Source organism: Vulpes lagopus, chromosome 2, assembly GCF_018345385.1.
Source record: "Vulpes lagopus strain Blue_001 chromosome 2, ASM1834538v1, whole genome shotgun sequence".
In the NCBI taxonomy this organism is placed as follows: Eukaryota; Metazoa; Chordata; class Mammalia; order Carnivora; family Canidae; genus Vulpes; species Vulpes lagopus.
In genome coordinates this window covers 98,414,804-98,435,823 of record NC_054825.1, presented here as the reverse complement: position 1 = coordinate 98,435,823, position 21,020 = coordinate 98,414,804, and the positions used below count along the sequence as shown (strand labels likewise).

The 21,020-nt window shown below is 39.6% G+C and overlaps 1 protein-coding gene across 3 annotated transcripts in view; it reads right to left on the bottom strand.

The window, feature by feature from the left end:
* Nucleotides 1–4,377: 4,377 nt before the first annotated feature.
* The window catches only part of PLEKHG1 (pleckstrin homology and RhoGEF domain containing G1), a 232,597-nt gene continuing 215,954 nt past the window's right edge, over nt 4,378–21,020 (bottom strand). For all 3 annotated transcript variants that reach the window (XM_041744846.1, XM_041744847.1, XM_041744848.1), the window contains 4 exons: nt 20,878–20,916; nt 19,307–19,329; nt 13,467–15,114; nt 4,378–7,943 (listed from right to left, as the gene is read on the bottom strand). In XM_041744846.1, the coding sequence (XP_041600780.1) occupies nt 6,880–7,943; nt 13,467–15,114; nt 19,307–19,329; nt 20,878–20,916 (2,774 nt within the window). In that variant the 3' untranslated portion in view covers nt 4,378–6,879. The remainder of the gene's footprint in view (nt 7,944–13,466; nt 15,115–19,306; nt 19,330–20,877; nt 20,917–21,020) is intronic.

Here is a 21,020-nt window from a genome sequence, read left to right as displayed (position 1 = left end):
AGGATTCCCCAGCTGTGTCCAGTATGCACCTGGGCTACTCTGCACACATGGGTTTGGAGGAACAAGGGGAACCAATGCAAATGTGAATGAAGCTCATGCCTGCTGTGCTGGGAGAAATAATGTCCTTTATCTCTGACAGATGAGTCTCATACCTTCTGCCAGCAATCCACGAGTCTGATGCAGCCTAACTTTTAGCTTGCAAGTTGAGTAACATTCCAGCCCCTACACAGTTCTGGATAGTAATATTTTTTTTCACAGTAATTTCTGAGCTGAGTTGTTGACCATGCAGGCTTTCTCCTGGATTTGAGGGAAGGACTATGCAGGCAAAGGGAGTAGTTCCTAAAAAGACAGAGACATATTTTGGAGGGCTTGGTAGAGGATTTGATTCTGGTTTTTTGTGTAGAAATTTTATGCTGGCTAAGACTAGGGGAATAGAGGTAAATGAGTCCGGATGTGATAAAGATAGTGGCAAAACAGCCAGGTTGTAAGCTGTTGTAGCAGGCCAAGAACAAAGGTACAAACCAGAGAAGGAGTTCCGAGGAATAAAGGAATATTAGATTGGGGACAGTGACAATTCAGGTGATGTCCCATGGGGAAAAAAATCTCTTTGCACTCAGGAGGGAAGTCTAAGCTAGAGCTGGTGTTTTAGGAAACAGTGTGAACCAAAGTTTAAGCCTTAGGTGAGTTCATAAAATCAGACAAGAATGCGAAGGAGAACATTTAATCTCATAAACTTGAGACTTATGGAGGCCAGGCAGGTGACATACACTAGTGAAGTGAACCACATGTAAAATTTCCCCCAAAAGAAGCAATAGGTACAGCAGACTTTTCTAGGGCGTGTTTTAAGAGCCTTTACTTTCTGTCCAAAACATCTGTATGCAAGTGCTCCATGGTTGCTTTAAATCTGATGAAGTCTATAATGGAGAACAAAGGAACAGCCTCCCCAAAGGTTAAAGCAAGTCACCACGTTTTAGCATGATTTTTGCCCTTAGATTCCCTCAGATCTCGCAGAGTTGCCTCACAGTGTCCAGGCTAAACAGGCCAGACTTTTTTTTTTTTCTTTTAATGAAGCTGGGAATTGGGATTTTTATGTTAAAACTGTTTAAAAATGTGCAAGCCAGGTTCAGCTTCTGGGGCAAGGTCTGGTCGTGAATGATTATATGAGGACCACACGGAGAGCCATACATTGCCATTCAAACAATAGGACATTCGGGAGCTTGTATTTGCCCCACAGAGCAGATAATTTGCTCACGATCCAAGCCCTGTTCTTTTACATTCAGCTGAATAAACACAGTTTTAGAACTAATGAAGTAGAACTGCTTGCAGCTTTTTTTCCCCCTATTGTGTGATGCATCCTGTCTAAGCCATTGTCAGGAAAATCAAGCTTTATTGTTTTTCATAAAGTGGATTTTGCTCATGGGCATGCACCACCATTGTAAAGTGGGCATGTTTATCTTCTGGCATCAGAACATCACAGCTTTCGGGACCTCCCCTCTACCTCACCGGACTTCAACCTTACAGCTGCACTTTTGGTTGTTCTATGTTGTCCTAACATCCTCAAAACCAGTTATTGGGAAAGGTGTTTCGGCTAAATGGAATTTCAGAGAGGGGCCTGACCACCTGACTCTCACATTACCATGTAGATTCTTAGTCTGAAAGAAATCTGGAAATCTCTCAGAGTAAATTTCACTGGAATTCTAGCAGCTTTTCTCTGACCCACCCAACAGAAACTCCAAGTCAGGATGTTGTATTTTTCTTTAAGATTTATTTTTTTGAGAGAGAGCAAGAGCAAGCGTGAATGGGAGGAGCAGAGGGAGAGGGAGAAGCAGACTCCCTCACTGAGCAGGGAGCCCAATGCAGACTCGATTCCAGGACCCTGAGATCATTGACCTGAGCCAAGGCAGACACTTAACCAACTGAGCCACCCAAGCACCTCAAGATGTTGGATTTCTGAGGGTGGCTGCTGTGAATTTTACTATTGGAATGTAGTCCCTGTTGTTCTTCCCTCCTTCATGTCTCTGATTTGAATGTTTTTCTCATGTTTTGTGCTCAAACAAGTTTTTGACTATTCAATCATTAAGTATGGAACACTATAAATAAATTGTCAGGCATGCTGTAGAGCTGGTAAAAATACTTCCATCTCAAGGGGTCAAATGAATCACATGCTAAATTTTAGAATATTCTTCCAAAAAGAAATTTATGGTCTCCTATAAAAGAGTTGTTTTCAGGGGCACTCGGGTGGCTCAGTAGTTTGAGAAGCCAACTTTTTTTTTTCTTAGAGCATTTAGTTTTTTGTTGTGAAACCATGATAATTGTCCTCTAATTGACTTACTTCAGTCAGCATAATACCCTCCAGTTCCATCCATGTTGAAGCAAATGGTGGGTATGCGTCCTTTCTGATGGCTGAGTAATATTCCATTGTATATATAGAGCACATCTTCTCTATCCATTCATCTTTCGATGGACACCGAGACTCCTTCCACAGTTTGGCTATTGTGGACATTGCTGCTATAAACATTGGGGTGAAAAAAACATTGGGGTGCAGGTATCTCAGTCTTTCACTATATCTGTATCTTTGGGGTAATCCCCAGCAGTGCAATTGCTGGGTCATAGGGCAGTTCTATTTTTAACTCTTTGAGGAACCGCCACACAGTTTTCCAGAGTGGCTGTACCAGTTCACATTCCCACCAACAGTGCAAGAGGGTTCCCCTTTCTCCACATCCTCTCCAACATCTGTTGTTTTCTGTCTTGTTAATTTTTGCCATTCTCACTGGTGTGATGTGGTATCTCATTGTGGATGTGATTTGTATTTCCTTGATGTTGAGCAGCCAACTCTTAATTTAGGCTCAGGTCATGAACTCAGGGTCCTTGTATCAAGCCCCTCATTGGGCTCCATGCTCAGAGGGGAGTTGGCTTGAGGATTCTCTCACTCTCCCTCTGCCTCCCACCTGCCTCACCCTCACTCTCTCAAACAAATGTTAAAAAAAAAAAAAGTTTTTTTCAAATGCACTACCCACATTCTGAAATTTATTAATTTATGAGCATATGCAACAATATTTTGCATTTATTAACCTTTTTAATGCAGCATAATTCCACATTATCTTGATGTTTCATGGTCTAGATCACTCATAAGGAAAGAAAAATGTGAGAAGCTAAATGTGAGGAAATGATAATGTTTCCATGTTTTTTTAAAAACCAAAATCATTGAAAAAGCATGCCTAAGAAAGCTCCAGGTCTTACCCACAGAACAAGGTTTAAGTTAAAGACATATGTAAATTAACAAAAAATTTGAAGCAGTTTCTTTTTAGTGCAATCCCTTTCTGGCTGATACAATTGAGCACAATTACCACTGCCTTGATAGTGGAAGTTATGTAATGTAGAGAGGATGGGAGAGTGCTTTGTTTTGTTTTAAGATTTATTTATTATTTGAGGAGGAGGGGCAGAGCCGGATGGGCTCCATCTCATGACCCCAAGTATCATGACCTGAGCCGAAATCAAGTGTCTGATGCTGAACCAACAGAGCATAAGGATGGGAAAGCTCTTATTAACATTTGCACTTCAAACTAGAGATTAAAAAACATTCTTTTTAACAAAAGAAAACAGAAAAATGTTAATATTCACATTTAACAGCTGTGTTTATAGTTCATTACAAGCCTGATTTTTAAGATTTTTCTGCTTTTCCCTAAGGATTTATGTATGGAATTTACACAGGACATTGTTTACTTCTCTAAATTGACCTTTCATGACTTACAGAAAACCCCATCTACTTTCAACCTCAAGACAGAAAAATGAGTCAGATGGATCCTCAATGTGAAGTTTAGAAATTCTCTACTTTAAAACACTCTCAAGAAAAATTTAAAAGTTATTTTCCTCTGTATAAAGAAGTTAGGTAACATATTTTTGTTATGTTGAGGTAGGTTATTATACTTGTATTTGGAAGTAGAATTGCTTAAGAAATGGTCTGTAATTACCAATTTGCAGTAACATGCTTCTGTTCTGTATAAATATTTTGTCAAAAAAATTTGGGACATTGTTATACTCAAAAAAATCCCACATTAATTTGTGCCCCCAAAGCTTTGTTTTGATTCAATAATGAAATAGTTTAAAAGATGTCTTCTGTTACTATCAAAAATATATATATATAATCTAGTGATTGATCTAATTTAGCCACCGATCAAGAAAACATTTACCATTATTTTAAAAGTGATCCAAACATACAGAAAATGTTCTGTCACTGAAACGTGGTATATTGTCATTAACCCTGAGCTACTGTCTGCATGGCTTGCAAGACAAGAGAAAATATTAGAACTAAATTTGTTTGGAAAAACCTTGACCTACCACCTAGAATAAACATACCAATTCACACTATAATTTACTTTCACTTTACAAACTTTATTAAATAATGAGCATTACTAACTTTCATTATCTTATATACAATATTTAAACTATCTTTTCCTAGATGCATTTTTTTTTTTGCACAAAGAGTAGGTGAAAAGTGAACTTTAAAAAAAAATTGAACCTTCAGTACAGAGACCTAATAAGAACTTGACATACTTTTAAGTACATATAACTTTTCCCCCAATTATATACAATCTTAACCCACCTCCAAAAGAAACTATCTTAAACAAAAGCATTTAACTGGTAACATTGAGGAAAAATACAAACATGATTATACATATACACACAGCTCTCAAAATCTGCATCCTGGCTGACAGAAGTGATCTATAAAGATTTGTCCTAGAACCTAAAGACAACCACATAGACATTTTATACAGCAAGACATCCACCTTTGTGCGGCAGGGTGTATTCCTATAGGCAACATCAAAGTCATGCAATGAGACACTGGTGTGAAGAATTAATTTCCGAGAGCAAGACACCACAGTAATATGGACAATATAGAATTGGGGGTCACACAAACTAAAAAAGCAAAAATAGGAAATTGCTTTCTTAGGACAAGAAGAATCAGTAACTGTTTGAAAAACCACTTAGGGATACCTCTAGCAAGTCTAAGAATATACTTTCCTACAGGGCTTGTCTTTTCTGATACTCTCACTATTAAAGACTTGTATCAAGTTTAAAGAAAGGCAGTGAAAGCAGGAATGTTTCTAGAACCATGCCATTCAACATGGACTTGGTTTTATAAGCTACAAGAAGAAAGAATAGTATAGAGAAGCAAGAAAGTTGGGTTATTTTTTGTTACTTAAAAGGAAAAATGAATGCCACAGGTACCTGTTTGTAAAATAAGGATGGTTACATCTGATGTTTCATGGTTAAGAAAGAGAGGAACAGGACTTACAAAGAAGAAAAGAATTACGGTTGGATGTCACCGATTGAAATCGGTATCACTGCTTGCCTTCAAATGAAAGCCCAGGTCCCCTTTGCTACACATACATAAATGAAAACTGAGCCCATCGGGGAAGGGGTTCCAGAATGTAAAAATACTTGAAAGGAGAATACAACATTTGTGTTTGAGAAAACATTCTTGTTGCATTGACTGGAGTCTTCCAGAAAATAGAACATTTTTATAAAATAGCAACAGATCCGCCTTCACCTTTCTCTTTCACTTCTTTTATTTTGCTTTTTACGCACAAGATCTTGTTTTCGTTTTTCTATTTCCTTCCGTAAAGCCTTAGATTAGTACATGATTATCACAATGGACCACTAGTTGAAGACCACAATTACATCAAAGACGGTATTAGAGCTTAGTAGTCAAAGATTCTTGTCTTTTATGTGCCTCAAAACAATTAGAAAAGGCTCCCACGTTATGCGGACTTCAGAAAATAAATTTCATTGCAGCCAATGAAATCCTCAAGGTTGGGATCAGGTCATTTGGCTGAGGTACAAATCTCAGGAAAGTACACATGAAAAACTGCTCTGGAAAGGCTGGCCTGAAAGTGTTTTATGTTGGCTCATGTTTTACTGTGTGTTGATCAGAGATATGCACAAAAAAATAGCCCGAAGGGTTCCTATTTCCACCCCTGCCTTCAACTGCAATATGAGGAGATCACCAAGTTGTTCCCCATCCTTTCTAACAGGTTAGTCAATTTGCATTTTCTTGTTGGGAAGTTTCCTTTGAGCACCTGAGGGAATTATGTTACTCCAGCAATCAAAAATCAACACGATAAGCAGCACATTCTCCAGAACGTATCCAGGAATACAGGTAAGGATATATGCTTACAGAAAATATTGGTCTTGCTCCCTTCTAATGTCCAATAGCTACCCAATTTCTGCCATAGAGTGAACAGACGTAGGGGTAAGTGATGCAGAGTGAGACGAGCATGTATACTCCCATTCGAGATCTCTAGCTTAAGCTACTCTAGGGTCTTGTTTCCAATGTAACCAAAATGCCAGGCATAATAAGCATGATCCTTGAAATAGTTTTAGTTTCCCTTCCTTTTTATTTATTTATTTTTTCCCTTCCTTTTTAAAACGTGGAAAAGTCTCCTTGCTGCCTTTGGGTCCTAGAATAAAACCACTCATGGCTTCTGGATGATAGGAGAGGACTCTTGCATTTCTTAGACTCTGGGCACTATTGTCAGGATACGGGAGCAGATATGATGGCCATGATGTTAAAAACAAAACAAAACAAAACAAAAAAACAAAAAACAAAGCCTAAAAATATTCAAGTAAGATTGACTTACATGAAGCATGAAGACAGTCAGCATCAGGAACACACTGTTAGATGCTGACCCTGGCTCTACAGTATGGTCCCGGCTGGAGTGTCAGCCGTTTCAAAAAGTTGTGCTGTAAAAGAAAGCAGGGTTTACACTTCTGGTTGTTACAAAATTGTTTTAATGTTTGGTACATAGAAAACACCTGCCAGTATCTGTCATGTAGGAGCATAATGCGACGGTAACTGGGTGGCTTCTGCCAAGAACCTCAGGCAAAGCTGCTTGAACTGAGACACTGAAATTTTTCCCTCAGCGACTGGACAATATTTTGCTGGTTGGGAGATGGGCCCCTCCAGAGATAGTCGTTCAGTTTGTCCGAATCGCTGTATGATGCCAGGTAGGGTGAAATCCCAAGCTTGTCACTTATCGGCTTTTTTGGAGTGCATGGACTATTCAAAGAGTAAGGGGTGCTGTTGGTGCAGGGGTCCTCCGAAAAGTCAGCTTCTGCAATCCTTGGGTCAGATTTCTTCCTCCGACCATGGGATGGCTCTACTTCTGACTCGTCTTCTTCAGATCTTATTTCCACATAGTCGTCTTCGTCTCCTTCAGTCTCTTTGAAATTGGAAAAATAGTTCTGTGTGGCTATTTGGGCATTTAAGGGTACATTTCTATTGACTACCAAAACCTTCTGTGAGTCTCGGAGCGTGAGATCTGAGTGTTTTTCAGGGCCCTGCTGACATTGGTCAGCCATAGCTGGCAGCAAATCCTGGTGACTCTCACACCTCAAACTTTTGTGGATAGACAGTGGCTGTTTCTTTCCCATTTCACCAGGGTAGCTGATGGAGTCCACCGACTTGTTTATCAAGATTGAAGAAGAAGACTGAGACCTGCTATAAGGCTGAGATTTCGCACTGATGCCTTTCCGACCCAACGAGTTGTAGAGGTGGCCCTGATACGAGTTATCTTTGTTGGGCTGGCTAACTATCACGCTGTGTCTCTGCAAGGAGCACAGCAGAGGGTCAGAGGTTTGAAGAGAAGGCACAGAGCAAGCTGTGGACAGCTGTCTTGGAATGCTTTTTGTACTGATCTCTAAAGTAGGATGTTTTGACTTCCCGTCTTGCTCTGGCCGGGGACAGAAATCCACTAACTCTCCATTACTATAGGTTGAATGCAAAAGCCAATCCTCACTGCTAAGTTGGGCCTGGGAAGATGATGTAGATCTGAGGTTGGAGGGTTCTTGAGGGCTGGCCCAGCCATCCTTCTGAGTCTTACAGGGAGTCTCTCTGAACACAATCTGGTCATACAGCTGGGAATACTCGGCGATCCTGGCACCTGGAAGGCAAATATGGAAACAATAAACATACGTGGGATGATTTCCACATGCAAATATTAAAGAAATAAAAATCTAACACTTTAATAAACATATTTTGAAAATTTAAATACACAGGACCTTTTAGTTTGAGGATGAGTCATTAATCATTGAATACTAAGCAACACGAATAAAATAATCCATAGTTTAATAAAAAATAAAAATGTAAAAAGAATGTCACCTAAAGGTTCATTTAAATTGATCTAACTCCGGATTATTTTATTTTAGGTCTGCAAATGTTCGCTATTTGTAATGAAAGTTTCTAGTGTTCTTTACAAGCATGAAATAGTGTCAATGATAAAAAAAAACAAAAAACAAAAACAAAAAAACAAACAGGCATTGTAAAAACAAGAAGGTCAGCACTTAAACCGTGGTCAATGAAAAATAACTCAAGTAGTCATTAAAAGGAAGATGATACAATCTACCATGCAGTGGCTACCTTTGGGTTTTCGCTAGCCTTGACTGCTCTCAGACAAGGACTCCCAGAAGAGTCCTCTCCTGGTGGCTGTTCCTGTATTTCTTGTTTCTGGGCAGCAGTCTCCTGCCACTGTCTGGGAAACCAGTGTCTACAGGAGGGTCTCCTTTCCAGGATTTCAAAACCATGTGTATTGACTGACCCACATCTTCTTTCCCATCACCAAGAAGCCATTCACTAAAATCTATGCTCCTAAGATATTGAGAGTGAGTCATCTGCATATAATTGATAACGTAATACCCTCTAAGTATTTGTCCAGAACAGGATTTGGCCTTTACTCCATGAAAGCTATTGCCACTTCACATTCAGCTATGAGGCCATTCTCCTCTCTGCTCCACTTCTTAGTACAGACATTTCTAAAGATGTTAACAGAACCGAACCGTGCTATGGATAGAATACTCTCTTGGGGCAGGAATGATTTAAGAGACCAAAGATGTCAATTTCAAGAGCTACTGCACCCCCGCCCCCATCAACCCAATCCAGGTACCCATGAGGCTGCCCTAGAATCAAAGAATTCCATGCATCCGATAAATTGCCCACACCACATCTACACAGTCTCTACAAAAGGAGCTATCTCATATATGATGGCCAGCAAGTGACATTACATTTCCTTCTTCTTTAAGCTATTAATATTTTTAGTAGCCCGTTGTTAGCAAATTATTCCTTGAATTTAAACAAAATATTTAGTTGAGTTTCTGCCATTTCTTTCAACTCTATCTTCTATTAGAACAGAAGATATTGGCTGTTATTCTGGGTGCCTTTAACTGCAACCTTCTCAAATTGTTTGCCTCCCAAATTGGAGTAAATTATCTGTTTACGTTTTCATAGATCCCATAATCAGATCCTCCAGGTTTTTAAGCCCAAATTCCTTGGAAGAACAGAGAATCTTAGTTTAGAATTCCTAGTAACAAAAACTTGAACTATTATTCCTTAAGTGGTAAAGACTTTTAATACCAATTAAATTTGGCAACCCCTTAAGAGATTGAAAGTTTCTGTGAACATCAAAGTGCCTATGTTAGCCATTCTGAAATCTATAATGTTTAATTAGCTTTATAGTTAGTAGCCCAAACAATGGCAGCTAGACCTTGAGACAGTCACTGGTAATTAGTGGCACCTGATTGTCAAACGATTCTGCCCAAACCATTCTCCTCTATGCTGTGGCCCTGAATATGATCCCAAAGCTAAGTCAGGAAGGCCCTAACCTTCATAAAGTCCCAAAGACGACAATTTTTGAGAATACAATGAGAGCTAATGAAAACATCTGGTTAACCTATTTGAGTACCAATGTTTAACCATAAAGTTGTGTAAGAACAATTAGCTTTTGACTTTAGAACACGATAGGCCAGATGACCTGAAACCAAGATAACCACAGTGTTTTACATGCCTCTTTCTTCCTTAATCACACTCTCTTCTTCTTCTTCCTTTGCTTAATCAAATCTTATTTATAGCTCAAGACCCTCTATAAGCCCTACCCCTTCCATGAATCATTTTCTAACCCGTTTCTCCCCTCTGAAATCTTATATTTTTAGTGTGGACCATATTATTTAGCTATAGGCTACACAAATGCATGGACATGCATGTACACACACACATAATCTTGTGTTGCTAGTTGTTTTACATGGGCTAGTTTATCATTTTAGCTAGTCCATGAGCACTTAATCTTGGGAACAATCCTTGCAGAGCACCAAGCATAATTCTAGATACAAATTGGTCTCAAGAACTACATAATTATTCAAACAATCTTTGGACTGCCTTTTATTTTAAGCCTAGGGTTAAAAATGGATGTGCTTTCCCTTAGACCATACCACAGAGAGTGGATGGGCAGCCTAGAAAATCTGGGGCATAGTAGGAGAAAAAAAAAAAAAGAGGCAGGAATATAGTCTTTGATCAAAATGCTTCCTATAGATAACTCAAAATGGGCACAGTTTATCTTTGGATAATAAAAAGTTGACCATTTATAAATTTGGAATAAAAAGTATCACATGAATAGACAATATACTATACCTTTCTAAGTTTTAGGGATTTGTGTTTTGTCTGTCTCAGCTGGCACTCTAAGAGAGTCTGTAATTTGTTCGATGGCAATGTGAATAAGAGAATGCTTCCAAAACAACATCTGTCATTAAACAGATTTCTTTAACCAGACTTATAGGAAATAACCAGCCCAAGATGACATCTCTGGTCTAAAAACCTTAGTATTAGTCAGCTAGATCAAAGTTCCCCATCATCCTTAGTTCTGGCATTGATATCCTGTATACAAATATATATGTTATCATTATGTGACAACCTCAGGGCTGTGTCTGGTTTATTTATCCTCTGTAAGTTTAAGAGGAGGTGTTCTTAGAATTCCAGATAAAAACTGGAAGTGATCCTTGCTGAGATAAGTATGAAATACACTGTTTTCAAGACAGAGGATTACAATCAAAGCTTCTGATGCTGCTTGTGATGTAGACCAAAGCATAAAATGTTATTTTGCCTTCTCTACACAAACAGGAAAATTCCTCCAGCCTATATGGAGCTTTCTCCCATGTCAAACATCACAAAAAAGGAACCCAAAGGCCTCGTTTGCCTCAAAGACTATCAAGGGGGAGGCCTGACTACACAGGAATGCCGGCATGCTACAACAGGCTCTGAACAGTGGGAGTCACTAGACCTGGATGGGTGATTTAGAGGCAGAAATCTGACCCGGGGCCTGTAGACCCCCGCCAGAGAGTTCAATAAAGGTGCTCGAGAGTTTCAGCAGGTGAATAGGGCGTTCCTCCTTCCGTACAACACCGAGAGCAAGCTCCTGGCAAAGTGGCAAGGCCCATACGAAGAAGTCTGGAGAATCGGTCCGTTCGATTATGACGTCCTGTGCCCAGATAAACAAGAGAGAGAAAAGGAGTCATCATGTCAACTGATTGAAAGCCTAGTGGGCACAGGAAGTGGTCTCGATCCACCCAGATGGAAGATTCCTCAGGTCCGAGAGATGGCAGGCCCTAGGGACGTGCTCCTGCCAGATAGCGGTGGAGACCCCACTCTCAGAAGATGACTTTAGAGATCTCCTCCTCTCTGTTGGGGAGAACGTCGGTAGTAACTCACCATGTCAAGAAAGGACCCAGACGCAGAGCTGAGAAAAAGATCCCATAGGATCCTAAGAAGACATCAATAGGCAAAACAAATGGAAAATAAACCAAAAGTAAAAAGCAAAAGAAAACCCCAAAGGGACATCTATGAATACTTAAAAGGTGGATAAAAAAAGAAGACTATTCAAGGTGGTTGTAAGCCCTAATGATTCCACATTGAAGGACGTGCTTCTATCAAGGTTTGAGTTTTGCAACTTAATGAATGGTCCATGTTCAAAACAACCTGGCTCAGGCAATTACCACTTTTTAAACAATAGTCTGGTATAATCCTTCATCATCAGAAACCTTATTCTAATCTTTCCATGTTGAGTTGGTGGTTGCATTGTGCATGCACTACTGTTTCCAGTGCCATCTATGCCCCAAACAGCCCTTCCATAGCTGGAACTCTGTCACTTTTTCCATGTGTAACAACAACCAGCTTAGCAACGCTAGCAATGGAAAAGGTACACAAATTAATTCAAACAAATTCTTGCAAGGAGAAAAATATATGGCATCTCGTCTCTCACATTCATACAAAAATCACTTTTCACCTTCACTGTATTTAAAAAGAACAACAATTCAAGAGAGTCTGTAAAATCCTTTAGGTAGCAATTTCAGGGCTTACCTTCCGTATTTATTATGAAACTGTATGAGTAGCTCTAGAAAAAGATTAAAGCTTTGGACAATTCTTAAACACTCCCAAACTTAAAATTCCCTATAGATTCTTCTCATGTAAGTTGTAACTTGTGGCTTCATTTAGGATTTGGATATCTCCTTCTTACTCACTTTCTACAGAGATAAAGAAATCAATCTCAAAGAAAGGGGGCTAGTGGCATCAATCTGGCCAGATGAGCCATGTCACCATCCTAACTACCTGAATGTGCCTTGATATTGAGCCATCTGGGTTCTACTTTTAATTGGAGACAGGTCTCCTCTCATTTGATACCAAGGTGGTCCTTTTGTCAGAAAATCTAGGGTTGGGATTCTTAAAATAGGATCACAAGGACACACTGTTTTAAATTGCAGATTCCTGGGCCTAACCTCAGAAATCTTTCTGGGTCCAGAGGTGAAAAGCTCCTAAGGTGAGAGCCAGGGTCCTTGGGTTTCTTCTTTCCATGACAATCATGTGTCTCATTTGCTTCTGTGTTCTCAGTGTCAGATTTTGTCTCTGTACTTTTTTATAACAGAGAAAGAAGTCAAACCTTCCTTTAGTCCTAATCATACCGATATCATACCTGAGATCCAAGTTTTCTGCCCCACAAAGGAAGCTTGACTGAAAGAATTATACTTTTTGGAAGCTATCCGAGAATACCAAGTGAGACAGTATTAAATGCATGACACCAGCTATTCTATGGCAACTATTAAAAAAAGTCAACTGGTAAGAGAAATACATGAGAAAACATCTGAGGTATATAGGATGGACAGCTTTTTAAAAGTGGGAAAAGGCTCCTATTCATCTGTCAGGATGAGTGGGCATTTTTGTTAGGATTCTGGAGCAACCCTATTCCACATGCTTCCAAATCTTCAAAGCTGACACGAGCCATGACACATCCCGGCACAGTGATACACAGGGAAAAGCTCTACCTGCCACAAGCTCAACTGACTGCTATTTTTCATATTTCAGATTAGTGAAAACTTCTTAAAATATCAAGTCTGTAGAGACAGTGTTATACAAACAACAAAATCTCCGAGAACCGAATCTTGGCTCCAACTTGTGTGACTCTGTGAGCTAAAGTGGGAAAAGATTAGTCATGGCCTTGTAGGTATTTGTAGTTAGGTCTGTGGTCTCAATTTGAGAGAACGGATGTCTGAGTGGCAACGTTCTCACCATTTCGAGGACTTTTAGAACCTGAAAGCTGCCCTCACATCCTAATTTCAAGAAGGAGGGAAAGCAGTGTGAAGGAACGTACCGATGGCAGGACCCCCTTGCTTCTTTTCTTCCAAGATGGCTGCCAGGTCTTTGTGCATGGATTTATGCTGCTGGCTGGCCAGTGGCTGCTCCAACTCTGGGCTTCTCACTTTTAAAAGTTGATTTGCCTTCTTGATCTTCTGACTATACTGCCTGGCCATCATGAAAACCCTGCTTCTTGTCTTATCACTGACATCCATCCCGGCGTCAGGGATTTCCAAGTCTGGTTGGGACAGACTGCTGCTGTTGGCCAAGTCATAGGGGTTTTCCATGGGAGGTGTTTCACTGGCCAAAGACAGCCGGTTAAGACTCATAAAGGAGGCTTCTTTAGAAATCAGGTCCTCTTCAAAAGGGCAGTTGGCCCGGCCAGCTCTGCCAGGCTTGTCTTTCAGGGGCGTGAGGAAAGTGTGACCTTCAGGAAGCGAGAGGGTGGACACAGAATGCGCCGCATCTCTGCCCAGCTCCGGCGTGCTCTCGGAGTGCAGCCTGTCTGGCACGTCATCTTTGCTGACAGGAAATGCTGCGAGGAGCCGGTCTCTAGCTTTGACTTCGTTTTTCTTGATGTAATTTTCCAGGTCATTCCAGATTTCATCTACTTCTTCAGACAACTTATCAGATATAGATTTATCACCTATAGATAGGTTACAGCTGAAAGAGTTATAGAGCAAACTCAAATAATCATTATCAGAAGGCCCCTGGTGGTAAGGAGCTTCATCCTCACTGAACTGGAGGCTATCCTGGGAAATGAAGGGCCTCAGACTGTCACAGCAGGCAAAGTCGGCTTCCAGACCTAAGAAGGTGCTCCTCTTGGGACGCTTCAGGCTGCTGCAGTTAAAATCCAGCGAGGGTGGATCTGGGAGCCCTATGGTGTCATAGATGTTTTCCTCAACCATCTGGAGTTCGTGTGTGCTTTGGTTCGATGCCTGGCAACCTGTTAGAGCTCCATCCCTTTTTGTGTGCAGAGAGCTCTTCTCGTGGCCAGCTTGCTTCTTTGAGAAGGCTAGCTCTGGGGTGCTCTTGGGGCGAACAGAGTCCCTGGCTATTTTGAGGGGTGTGGATTCAGCTTCTTCCCGTTTTGCAACCATTAGTTTTAAGTCCTCGTAACTTATGTTATCATAGACATGGTCAATATCATCAATAGTCAACTCTATAGATGACCCAAAGGGAGTCATTCCATCCTGCCCTTCTGTTTTAGGGTCACTCTGTAGTTCCCTTCGGGGGCTGTACTGAGAGCCACCACTGTCCCTAATTCTTATTTCAGGAGTGCATGTATTGCTCTCACCAGCACTACTGGCCCGCCTGACAACCCGGTGGCTGGAGCTGGTGGTCTCTGTGGGCTCAATCTGTCCCATGTGCCAACTGCAAGGGCGACTGGAAGTGCTGTCTTCACACAGTCTGGTAGAGTTCAGATCTGAGGAGGAGAAGGACGGCACGAACATCTGATAATCATCTTCATCATCCTCGTTCTCCTGAGGGGACCGACGACTGGGAAACAAGGCTTGTCTGATTTGGTGGTCTGTCCAGATGTTTCTGATGGCTCCACCCCCACGAAGCACGTTGATAATGGCAGAACTGCTCGGCTGATTGTTCCTTTGGGCGGGAGATGGCCGGGTTGAGGTCCGCTGGGGAGACCCTTCCTCTCTGGAAACCTGAAGTGGATAGAAACATATTGATTGAACTGCCGTGACATGGACACATAACATATGACGCTCTCTTGGTTTTACACATTGCTTCTCCCGCTGGACTATAATGTTCATAAAGCCAATGATCAGTACATGTTGTTGATATTAATGGAATTGAAAAGCACCTCTTCAGATTTTTACAAAAGGGGCTGAAAGGACAGGAACTGATATTTACTTAGAAATAGGCGAGGCCATTTGCAGACATTCTCCACACTTAACGTTCATAGTCACTCAATGAATTAGACATGATTGTACCAATTTCACATAAGGAAATCCAGGATCTCTCCAGTCAGTAGAAAGGCTAGGGCACAAACTTAAGTCTGACTCCAAACCCCTTACCCTAATGCAGGGAATCAGCAAAATACAGAAAACTCTTAAATACTTCCAATAATGTGCACGTGGTAAATAACATTATATAAATGAACATATATAGGTATCAAGGGCCATTGTATGTGGTTTCTATCTGAGGCTTGACTCCCAGGAGTGTTTTTGTGATTTCTGGTATATGAGAAGCCTCTGTCAGTAATCCGACTCCACACCTTAAAGCTTTCCCTGAAATCTGCAGACCTACGATGCACCTGACTGGCATTGCCTTGGTTTATAGATTCTAGGCAGAGAGCCTTTGTTGCAGACATGTAACTTAATCCATTGTTAATTTAATAAACATTTTACTTTCTTTCAAAATACATTTAATTAAGTAATATTTAGATACTTGTTAGGAAATAAAATATTGTGACATTAGCAATTTCTAATAAAAAAAAAAAAACAATGGAGTCGTTTATAACTTGTAACCTTTCTTGATGGAGCTGAATTGTGCAGATAGAGGGAGTGGACAGCCCTCTGACGCCCTCTGTAGGTATAAGAATTAGCTTCAAAGAGTTGAAAGGGTTAAGACCTGTTCAAACTCATTAGTAGCAAGGACATATTCTCTGGTCAAAACACTATAGTAACCTATTAGAAATGTCAAATTAGAAGAATGAAAATTAGCAAGAATTTTTCATCACTTGTCGATGTCGATGAAATTGGGATACATATTACCTTGAAATAACCTGCTAACAATATGTCTTTCTATCTGCCTGCTTGCCTGTCTACCAGGAAGGAAGAGTAGGGAAGACAAGAATAAAATTTCATCCTGAATGCTATTTTTCCATGAAAACTTTGAAATTAAAAAGAATCTCATTTAATCTTTTGCTTTTTTTTTCACACAATCAAATTGTTGACCATTTGAGGCCTAGGAATGTATGAATATGCACATATATGGATATATACACACTAAATATATATATAATATTTTATTTTATTTATGGCTCTATTTTTTTTCTTTACCCTTTAGTATCTCTCCCTTTTTTCTTACTCAGATTGTACTGGTATCATGTTATAAAATACAGACACCCATTAACTATGTTTTATAAAATTAGTTAGTATTAACTAGTCATGACTTCATGACTTCATGACAAAACAATCTGAAACATGACTAGTCATGACTTCATGACTTCATGACAAAACAATGTGAAAGTGTAACAAAAGGATTTTGTGAACAGCCAGAAGTAATACCTCCTTAAAATCTTCCATCCCAGAAAGATTCCCAGACACTTTAGAAAATTAGAAAACCTGAATTTTTAATATCAAAAGATATTTTTAAGGTAATTACTTAGAAAGGAAGATAGCAGGACTTTGGAAACTGATATTTTAAATCAAGTAAATCGTTAGGAGAACTGAAACAGCTCTTAGATGGAGAAATAATCAGTATGTGGATTTGACATAACATAGACGTGTGTGGTTTAGATATCTCAATTTCAGTAGAGCCATGATGAACATTTCCCCCTCCTCATTTTTCTACATTCTTAGCCTTACAGCCATTAATAGTAAGATGATGATAGCTACCATTTGTGGAGCACTTGCTTTGCTCCATATTCTGTACTGAGTACTTTTTCTTTTAAGATTTTAGTTTTAAGTAATCTCTACACCCAGTGTGGGGCTTGAACTCATAATCCCGAGATAGAGAGTCACATGCTCCGCTGACTGAGCTAGCCAGGCATCCCTGTACTAAGCACTTTTAAAAATACATTTTTGCATTTAGTCTTTTTTTTTTAATTAACTTTTATTGGTGTTCAATTTACCAACATACAGAAAAACACCCAGTGCTCATCCCGTCAAGTGTCCACCTCAGTGCCCGTCACCCATTCCCCTCCAACACCCGCCCTCCTCCCCTTCCACCACCCCTAGTTCGTTTCCCCGAGTTAGGAGTCTTTATGTTCTGTCTCCCTTCCTGATATTTCCCAACATTTCTTTTCCCTTCCTTTATATTCCCTTTCACTATTATTCATATTCCCCAAATAAATGAGAACATACACTGTTTGTCCTTCTCCGATTGACTTATTTCACTCAGCATAATACCCTCCAGGCATTTAGTCTTATAATGATTCTGTACATTAGCAAACTAAGTCTTGGTAAGGTTAGCAACTTGCCTCTCATCATATAGCATAGGATTGACAGAAATGGATTTGAATCTATACCTGAATCCAAGCATGACTTTAACAGCCCCCCTCTCTTTCTTGCTCTTGCTCTCTCTCCCTCCTTCCTTCCCTTTTGTCTACACACACACACAAACACACACACACACACACACACACACACACACACGCAAGGCCTTAGAATATGTATTCTGGGAGAAATACAAAGCTATTATTAAGGAATGTTTCCTGTTATAAACTCTTTAACCATTAGTAAATCTGTTCTCCTTGCATTTGGTATTGTTTATTCTTGTTAGGATATGGAATTTTACCACTAAGGAAAAAGTACATTGTTTTACTTCTTTCTTGTCTTCAAATTTTATGAGGTTTAGCTAGTCCCCATATGGAGACTTGGCTTGATCACTATTGTCGAAAGTTTCCAACAAGCTCTTGAGATTCCATCCTGAGGACTGGTGGAGCGATCCCTTCTACCTAATATGACCGAGAGCCTAGCTCCATGATCTTAGTTTGGCTGCCTTAAAGAGGAGGGCGCCTTCTGCAGTGCTTGTTTATGAAAACAATGTAGATTTAAAAAAATCAAAATTTCATGCTGTATTTCAGGAGAATAACCAACTAATAAGTTTCAAAAGCTTCCAAGTATGTGCTACTTGAAAAAAAAATTCACATGCTCTAATTAAGAAAATTACTTTGAGGTAAGACTGTTGATTTTTAGACATGTGATTGGACTTATTGGAAAGATACAGCATTTATTAATAAGGTTACTTGGGCCCTGTGCTCAGGAGTGCTACAGTGGAATTGTGGGGAAAGAGTTTCATAACCGCATCCTTACAGATATAGAACATTAAACAAAACCCACAATCCATTCTCTAAGAATTGTTAACCTAGATAATTAGTAGACAATGGGACATGGTTTACTCAGGTCAGGATACAATATCTATTCTTCATAGGTAATAAATTTGGATAGACATCTTCCAATAGAGCATATCATTTTTATTCCTCCTCTCTCCTAACCTTTTTTTTTTTAATTTTTTTTTAATTTTTTATTTATTTATGATAGTCACAGAGAGAGAGAGAGGCAGAGACACAGGCAGAGGGAGAAGCGGGCTCCATGCACCGGGAGCCCGATGTGGGATTCGATCCCGGGTCTCCAGGATCGCGCCCTGGGCCAAAGGCAGGCGCCAAACCGCTGTGCCACCCAGGGATCCCCTCTCCTAACCTTTTATCCGAGGAAGAAAAGTCCAAACTTCATATGATGAAGTTTCATTATACTTCTCATCATGCTTCTCATACTAGTAGCCAGCCCATATTCTTAGAAGGGGATCTCTATGACCAAAGGCTGATGTTCTGATAAGAGGCAACATTCGGGAGGCAGGAGCCTTGGTCTTACATGCTTAGAGGTGCAGGGCAATGTGGGGTGCGTCACACTAGTCCTTAGGATATGTGTAGTACACCCTAGGAAACCTTACAGCTTTTGAGGTGAGAGGGGGATGAAGAGATCATTACCTTAGTTCTGAGAAATGAAGCCAGAGGAAGAGGGAGGTTATAAGGATGAATCGTTACTTAAATCCATCTCAAATTGTAAAATAATTGCTTACATTTGGAATACGGGGGGGTGAGATATATAAGGGTATCTATATGGGGTGCCTAAGTAAACATTTCAAAATAAGAAATGTAATAGTGTTTACCTTTTGGATGTCTTGTGCTGTTTCTGAAAAATAAAAGATTTTAAAAGAATTAATTTTAAGGATTAAAAATGTACTGCATGCATATGTAAGTACCCCTATTTTATAGGATTTTAAAACTTGTCAATAACTGAAGCCCAAGAGGCATTGGGGGCCTTTAGACTTCATTTTCAGAAAATGTCTCTCAGTTATCCTTGTTATATAGCCTGTAGTATATGTAAAAAAGAAAAAACCTTACATACATCTGAGTGTCAAGTACCTTTCTTAATCCCTGAGGGCAACAGACTAGTTCATGTTAATAAGTTTCAAAGTCTTCCCCCCAAATATGTATTATCTGAAGTACATGCCCTAAGCCATGAAAGTCACTTAAACACAAGGTGTACCTAGCCACATCCTGACAGACTCCCCTTCAGATACCTCAATGACATGTGGCTCATCTTTCAACACTGTTTAATTATGAAAGCATATCAAGAAAACAGTGATCGATTCCTCTCCGCAAATCCCACCTTGTGGAAGTTACCATACTTATAGCAGTTTGATGGTCCTCTTCCCAGTTCCCATACCCACTGGCCCTAGCCCACCACAATGCATGGTTTTGTTTTTAAAATAAAAGTGCAATATGCAGCATTGTATTTCCTGCTAAATATATGTGGACACACTTGTCAGTAGGTAGAGAGGTATTCCATTCTTTTTGACTACTACAGAATATTCCACATAGTATTCCAGGATATACCACAATTTACTGGACTCTTTCCTACTTGATGGGCATTTTATGTGCTGCAGAGAACACACACACTTGGATCTAGCCACACTTGGGGGAGCACTTATATATAGGAAGTGTACACTGTGAAATTTATAAAGGTGAAAAAAGGGAAATTGTTGAGTCAGGAGTAAATGTGTATTTTAAATTTAAATGGGCATTACCAAATTTTGCTCCACAAGGGTTGCAGATATTTATACACTATTCATTTTGGAGTGCCTGTTTTTCTATATTTTTTTGGTTGAGCTTATAGCTTTCCCTTCTCTATCTCCTTTAAATGTATTTAAATGATTTTTCAGATTACTAACTTGAGTGACCATTTATAAATTTTATTCATGATTTGTGTTTTTTTTCTGTGAAACTGCCCAATTACATTCTTTGCCTTTGATTTTTATCTATTTAAAAATATTTATTTATTTGAGAGAGGGAGAATCTGAAGCAGACTTTGAACTGAGTGTGGAGCCTGATGCAGGGCTCAATCCCTGACCACGAGATCATGACCTGAGCTGAAACTAAGAGTTGGATGCTTAACCGACTATGCCACCCAGATGCCCCTCTGCCCTTTAAAAGAGAGTCCTTTGTCTCTTCTCTTTGACATACGGAATTTCTTTACATAATAGTGATATTAATATTTTTATACCAGTTATCTACATTACAGATATTTTATGTCATTTGGCTTTACATTATATAATGGGGCTCTACTACTTATAGAAGTTAATAAAATCTGTCAATTTATATGGTGTTTATGCTTTTGTATGGTTTGACTCAGTGGATATCAGCAAGAATGAAAAAGAAAAGATATTTTAGGACTTACCACTCGTCTTCAAAACTTTATGTGATCTTGAGGAAGGTTCTAGGGGAAAAAATAAGGCGAGCATCATTTGCAAAACCAAATCAAAGTTTTTTTCTTTTAAATTATTTGAGCAAATTATTTGGGCTCTAGACACTATTTAAAAT